The sequence below is a fragment of the Amblyomma mixtum genome, chromosome 7, assembly GCF_055824585.1.
Source record: "Amblyomma mixtum isolate Tamu chromosome 7, ASM5582458v1, whole genome shotgun sequence".
NCBI classification, from domain to species: Eukaryota; Metazoa; Arthropoda; class Arachnida; order Ixodida; family Ixodidae; genus Amblyomma; species Amblyomma mixtum.
In genome coordinates this window covers 87,338,250-87,345,605 of record NC_143018.1, presented here as the reverse complement: position 1 = coordinate 87,345,605, position 7,356 = coordinate 87,338,250, and the positions used below count along the sequence as shown (strand labels likewise).

Genomic DNA, 7,356 nt, shown 5'->3' with positions numbered 1-7,356 from the left:
TGGATTTGGAGCCAGGCGCGGGCAGACCAATCGGATCACGATCAAGTGTGGTGCAGAAATTTATTCACGTGAAAATTAATAAAGTTGCCAGCCTTCATGCCTTTATGGGAAAATAGGAGAGTGGTAGCCTTTACAAACCGGCAGAGAGAAGAGAACACACACACGAGGATATCATGGATTGAATCGTGGCTGTGTGCACCGTTGGGCTGAAAAAACACTCTTCTGTGCGTGAAATTTTCTATCCGCAGACACATGTCCAACATCCTCGGACAAAAATTTTGAAAACTGGAAAATTGTGAGGTATACTGTTATAGAAACATTGAAGTCAATGGTCAATTCTTCGGATATGTAGAAAGATCTTTCATTTAAAGTGTTTCCATCGCATTTAATACTGCCACAGAAACCCAATGGGGAACGCTTTCGATTATGGCAAAAACGTTGAGAAAAAATATTCCTGAATGCCGTCGGGTAATCGGCGGATATATTGATTCTTATATTGAAATCTTAGATTATGTGAAAAAAACTGCGTTAATAAACGGTTTCCAGCTCAAAGATGCTTTAGTTGAAAATTTTTGGCTATGTAACTGTTCAATAACTCATTTATTTATTGATTTACATCCACTGGAGACCCGTACAGTAGTAACGCTGTATTGTGCACAAATGAGGAAAGAAAACATAAAAATTTACGTTATCACCTTGTAGTAGCTCTTCGAACTTCCGCAAAAAAAAAGTTTATTGATGAAAACTTCCTGGCAATCCATTCTGAAATTGCATGGCACCCTCAAATAGAGAACCTGCCTGTACGAAAGTGAAAGACATAAATCTTCAACTACGAAAACTGCAACTTACCGCTATTATCCAAGCTCTCAACATCTCTCCAGGGTGAGAACTTCCCGTTTACCCTCGTTAGCTTAGAGATGCCAGTGGTTCTGCCAGAGCCCTGCTACGCGGCCGGACTTAAAAGCTGGTGTCAGAATGTTTAAAGAGGACGTTGCCTTTATGAACAAAAAAAAATCAAAGGAATATGCCCAACGTAATGTAAGACGATACTTACATTTCACAGCTAGGTGTAATAGAGGCTAACGAAGAGGGCTCAGCTGAAGTTTAGGGCAACGCAGGTAGCTATGGAAAGAAAAATGACCGGTGTAACGATAAGGGACCGAAACGGGCATATTGGTTGAGGGAACAAACAGGGGTTAATGACTTCCTAGTCGAAATCAAGAGGAAGAAATAGGCTTGGGCAGGGCATGTAGTCCGAAGGGAAGATAACTGCTGGTCCTTGAGTAACAGAGTGGATTCCAAGGGAAGGCAAGCGTAGCAGGGGCGGCAGAAACTTAGGGGGGGGGGGGGGGGTGAAATTATGAAGTTTGCAGGAATACGGTGGCCGCAACTGGCAAAGGACAGGGTTAATTGGAGAGACATGGGAGAGGCTTTTGCCCTACAGTGGACGTAGTCAGGCTGATCAGCATCCTTAAAAGCATCCTTAGATGCAGAAATCTACAGCAGCGGCTGCCAGCAATTACATAAAATAGCAATGTTCAGGACGCATAGCCCTTTGCATCCAGAATTTTTTGTGGGCGAGCACAAAAGTTCGTGGCGCTTTTTTTCTGTTAAGATGTTATTAAAAAGCGTGAAAAAATTACGAAAACAGTAAGTACAATGGTTTTCAAGGGAGAAGCATGTCCAGTATACTGGACACTCTGATTTATTCGTTGCACTAGGAGTAGAACCTTTTCATCTGCACTGGAATTGTCGCTGCTTTCTTCGGTGTGAAGTACAGACTCTGGCTGTAATAATTCTGCTTCCTCGCCTGAGTACGAATCAACATCAAGGTCTTACTTGTCTCCAAGCAGAAGTTCCTGGATTTCCTCATTAGAGAGCATTTCAATGGAGGCGAAATTCTAGAGGCCCGTCTACTGTGCGATATTAGTGCCCGTTAAAGAACCCGAGGTTGTCGAAACTTCCTAAGCCCTTCACTACAGCGTCCTTTATAGCCTGGGACTCTTTCAGATATTATAATCCTCATAAACCATCGACCATCCTTATTAGTAGGCGTCTTTCTTAAAATTAAACAACCAAATGGTGCTCAAAGTCGTGTTACTTGCACCAGAAATCCACATAAGGTTGTTTCTATAACGACATTGCTAGTTGCGTCATTTTGGCGCCAAAAAATATTGAAAATCAAACAACCTGCTTGCACGGGGATTTGAGTAATACGCACCTATTGAATCCTAGCGACCAGTACACTGGACATAAGAACATTATTGCATTGTGAAATACTAGCTATAACTAGGGCAAACTTTAACTATAACTTTAACTAAACTATAACTAGGGCAGACTTTAACATTAACTCGAGCGAAATATTTATTTGAATTGCACGAAGTGAAAAGTTAAGCACGTCGCGGGCGGTGGTCTACTCGTGGCATAGTGGAGGACACCATTACTTTGCGCTGCTCTCTTAAGAAGATGCGACCGAAACAGGAACTAGCATGATCGAGATATTTCTCGTCTCTTACGGAAGCCGTGGAAAGGGTTTGGGTATTGATTTAGGCTTTGTTTGCTTATTCTCGTCGCTTTTTGTTGTTATGTCTAGTGTACTGATCGATGGGTCGGAAAGGGATATTGTTAATATCGGTGTTGGCGGGAAGCAGTGCTAATAAAAAGGCCGCCGGGCGTCGTTATGCTCGGGCCCCGAGGGAAGCACCGGCCACGTGGCTGATGTAGTGTCAACGATGAAGAACGGACGTGCTGGTTGCGGGCAGGCGTCAATTCCGTTTTTCCGGCAGGTCCGCTGGGATAGTAGTGTTTATTTCTCACAGGAAGGGCAGCATCGTACAATATTGCTGGATGACTGCTGGAGAATTGGTGGAGTATTGCTGAGACGGTTCAATCATGACAACCAACGAAAACGCTCCGCGACGCTTTGTCTATCGTTACTTTCTTGTCCAGTCTTTCCCGCCGTGTTCAGTGTATTAGGCAAATTCAGCAGGTAGAAGAATGTGGCGAGAAAGACTATAAAAAACGCCTCAAACACGTTCATTTACCTGGTTTCCGTCAAATTGTCAAGCATACGGAGAAAAACAGATTGCTTTTAAGACTGTTCCACCTAACCTCTTTTTATCAATCTCCGTCGTTTTATTTTCATCTGTGGATTTGTCTTCACTGTGTATTTTATTACCTGTCGCCACGAATCTGACAGTATCGTTTGCTGCTCCTGGCGGTCTCTGTGGGAATGCAGTAATTAAATAAATAAACAGTCGCAGTATGACCGCTCCTCTTCATGCTTCGGCAATAACATGTGAGAGCATGAGCTCAGACACGAAGATTGAGAAGCAGCGACTTGCAAGTCTTAACGATGGCCGTTATCTATACATTGCTCTGTCAGAATTGAGTAGATAATGTGAGCTTAATCGGGAACTCAGAGGAGGCTGTTTGGTATCGCACTAACAATGCTCAGTACATCTGAACAATTGGAGATGGCTATTCTGCTAATGCCCGTTGTGGCAGAAGTGTTTCCTGCATGAAACGTGCATGCAATATGGCGGCTCTACGGGTGGTCGATTCTGTTAGCTGAGCTAAGCCGCAGCCATTTTTGTTCAAATATCATCTGCGGTGCTTACATCTGGGCATGTTCTTGCATGAGTTAGGTGAGGCTTGGAATAACTGTAAACGGAGACATGAAAACAAAATCGCCTGTCAACAAATAAAGGAATACAAAATTTTGTTCTTTAGGCAGCGCTATCTCCGAAGTGTGGCTGTAGTTAAAAGAAACTGTAAGGTTAGATAAAAATGTAAAGTATTTATTGCAACGTTAACATGCAAGCAGTTTTGCTGAACTCATCATAATTTCCAAATATCGTTTCTTACGTAAACTTTGGATGGTGGAACAGTGCACTAAACCAGGACTTATAAACAGCACACAAGCCACGTGCTCATGATGCATGTTAAAAGTTCGGTCTCTCGGTCTGTACGAGCACTCGACCGAGTGACCAAACTTCTAATATACATAATTAGGGGCAAACATGTATTTTAAAGTAGTAAAAACCACACCTAGGATGTCCTTAAGCCAGAGGTTTCCCACCAGCATGGGCTGGAAGTTGTCATGCCGCATCATTGTTTGGTTGAATATAAGATTAAACAAGTAAGTATATGTGACGAGTGAACAGGCATTCACAAGCCCACTTTGCAATCATAAAGCCTTTCACGGAGTAGGTGAAAGATTCTGAAGTCTACAGGCTTCCTCACTCGGACAAGTCGCTCGTCTGGTCCACATCGTTATGCTTACCTGCACGCCCATCATTAAAACAGAAGCGTCAGTTATTAATCAGTCAGCCAACCGACCTGAAAACAAGTATCCAGAAATGCACAATATCCTTACCTGCACTTCCACACTTTATTGACGGAAATACTCGAAAAAATTGTAGGCTCATTGCAAAAGATAGGCACAAGTTAAGTGATTGCCAAGAGGCGCTATAACGGGTTGACCAGAAACATGAGTACGGGATGACACAACAAAATAGTTTCGAGAACACGTATAGTGCGATGTGTGACGTGAAAACATAACAGGATAAAAGCATGCTTCACGTGATAGACATTTCTATGACGATTACTAAGGCTGGCGCCGTAACTTGTACATTCAGCTCTAGTATATGCAAAAGAGATCAGATGCGATCAGTGCGAAGTCAGCATATTATGGCGTCACAAGAAACTGAACTAAAGAAGCGCGAGACCTTTTTAAGGTGAAGATTTACCATGGTCCCGTTATGCAAATAAGTACACCACATAAAATCTCCAAAATATCTTTACCTAAAAGAAAAGTTGTTCGAGCACGGGTCCCAGCACTCGTTCTTTAAGCTGCATGGTGGTTTGTAGAAGGTGTGCCACGTAGGATGTAAAAAATTGGAGAACAACGCTGGTCTTTCATCAATACACTGTGCGTAATCGAGATGAATATAGGTGCCTATTTACATTCTAATACATCAGTGCCTGGAAACAAAGTCTGGTCTGCCATATGGCAGAGAATAACGAACCGCAGCAGACGAACAAAGATGCAGCGAAATGCCCGTATGAACCCGTGCTCATGTGCACCTTAAAGTCTGCCGAAGGAATTCTAGTGGTTACGTAATATAGAGGGTCAGGAGCCCTTCGGTAGCAGTCGGCAGTTCGCACTTGGGAGTTTTGTAGCTAGAGCTACACTACGCCAGCCGCTTCGCGATGTAAGCGTGGCTGCGCGCTGAACCGTAGCACCACGCTCTGCCAGCTGTGCCCATGCGCGGAGTGACGTCAGAGCACGCAGCTGATGTGCGCGCCGCGTGTCTCACCGCTGCGCCCACCGTTTATAAAGCTTTTTCGAAAAGGATCTATAAACGATGGCTGCGCCTACGGCAGAGCAGACGCCGCCCGCCTCGTCAGTTGTGCGCAAGTCTCACTACTTTACTGACCACCGGAGAGTCTTCATTGGTGAAAAAAAAGTTCAAGCCTTTACGTAAACCTACTTTCAAGCGAAACCTAAGCGTAGCCAGGCGTATGTACCTCTCGCTACCCTATCAGGTTTAACCACAGCCAAACCATAACCAACTTTTTCTCTACTCGTGCGTCACGAACCTCCAGTGGCGTAACGACAGACATCGAGAAATGGCTGACGTTGTTGACACATCAAGCTAGAAACTGTAACCGTACAATATCAAAACGAAAATTCGGGAGGGTAATACGCTTAACAATGCGGTATGTACAACGGCAGTATCTGGTTGCGAGCCCTCGGCTGAGTGGCCGAACTTCTAACGTGCATCATTAGAGGCAGAAATGTATTTTACATAAGTGAAAACCACACGTGGGATGTCCATAACACTTCTTACAGTAAGTAATCTACCAACTAGTATGCTGTAGGACATCATGGAGGGCGAAAAATAATAGTCATAAAGCCAAGCGACGTCAGGCCGGCTTTCCCGGTTGCATGTAGACACACCTTTTGAAAAAGGACACTGTGAGAGATATTCCTTCAGGGCAGGCTGTGTTAAATCATTTTCTACAAGAACGGCACTTTGTTTTAAATCCAAGATTAAAAATTGACACTAGTGATACTGCAGTGATAAATTGACATGTGCGTTTCCACAGCGAGAAAGAATGCTCGAGAGGAAGCAAATTCCTAATTCTTTTTTTCGCCTTTCCCGGTATTCTAGACGTGCGTTAAATGTTGCCATTAAAGCAAGTGATACCTGAATACTAGTGAGACACTAAAGTGGAATACTGTGTTCAGCTAGACTCAGATATTAGACTCAGATATTATGCAGTCCGAGAATTTCAACTCTGTTAAATCTCGTCGGCCGGGCAAACGCCGAATCAGGATAGACAGAGCTGGAGTAGAGCGTCCGGTCGCTGCTTGACAGTCGCTGCCCATGACAGCGTAACACGGACTGTTCTTAGCAGTGCGAGGCGCCGGAGGATGGGCATCGTGCCGACAAATTCGGATTCGGGCAGCACTGGTAGACGGAACCTAAGGTCGGTCTCTCGCTCGTCATGAGCTTCCTCAGTCCCGACCAGAGGCAGAAAAGATGCGGCATTAAGCGATCCGCAGGTAAGGCCTGTCCTCTTCCTGATGCGTCTGCTGTCCTCCGGGAGCGCAGTCCAGGTCCCAGGTGGTCATGTGTTCGAGCGTCTTGTGCGTCTCGGCGCACTCGAAGCCCTTGACGAAGCGGCGGTAGTACGGCTGCATCCGCAGAAGCCACTGCAGGGAGTCACACGTGCAGTTCATCCGGTTGCCTGCGAAGACATTACGTTCATTCGTGTGTGTACACAACACATGAACTCAGTGTTGTCTATCAGCTTCGAGAGCGCCACCCCGTGCTAACTTTTATCCCCTCATTTCTCCATATTAAACCCTGGACTCTGATACGGGCACGCGGCAAGTGCTGAGCAGGTGGCAGCGCGAGCGCTGTGCACGGCGTTCGCTGCAGTACAAGAGGCACATGTTCTGAAGCTTTCATGGAAACGACGCACGTATATCGCACAATGGTACACAGGAACGGCTCCGAACACATTACGCAGCATGGATAAAGGGCGCCCTTGCCAAATACCACGAGTCACAGGAGACGGAGCGCCCCCTCAGCCTTCAAGGGGCAGGGTGCCGAAATACTGGCACAGAATTCCCTTGGAAGCTTCGCGGAAGACAGCGGAAACCCAAGGGACACCTGCACTCTGAAAAGACACTCAAGGTTCCATTAATTGAGCGCCTCATCATGCTGTAATCACACTAAAAATTCAGGGGCACTTCGGCTCTCTAAAGTGCTGCAAGGCGAAAGCCTTTCCTGTTTGTGCTGTACTATTATAGTGCTTTATTTGACTACACACTCTGACTAC

At 45.3% G+C, this 7,356-nt stretch overlaps 1 protein-coding gene across 4 annotated transcripts in view; it reads right to left on the bottom strand.

Moving 5' to 3' along the window:
• Positions 1-4,376: 4,376 nt before the first annotated feature.
• LOC149336729 (uncharacterized) overlaps positions 4,377-7,356 on the bottom strand; it is a 47,834-nt gene continuing 44,854 nt past the window's right edge. For all 4 annotated transcript variants that reach the window (XM_089553081.1, XM_089553083.1, XM_089553082.1 and 1 more), the window contains exon 5: positions 4,377-6,759. In XM_089553081.1, coding sequence (XP_089409207.1) covers positions 6,560-6,759 — 200 coding nt within the window. In that variant the 3' untranslated portion in view covers positions 4,377-6,559. The remainder of the gene's footprint in view (positions 6,760-7,356) is intronic.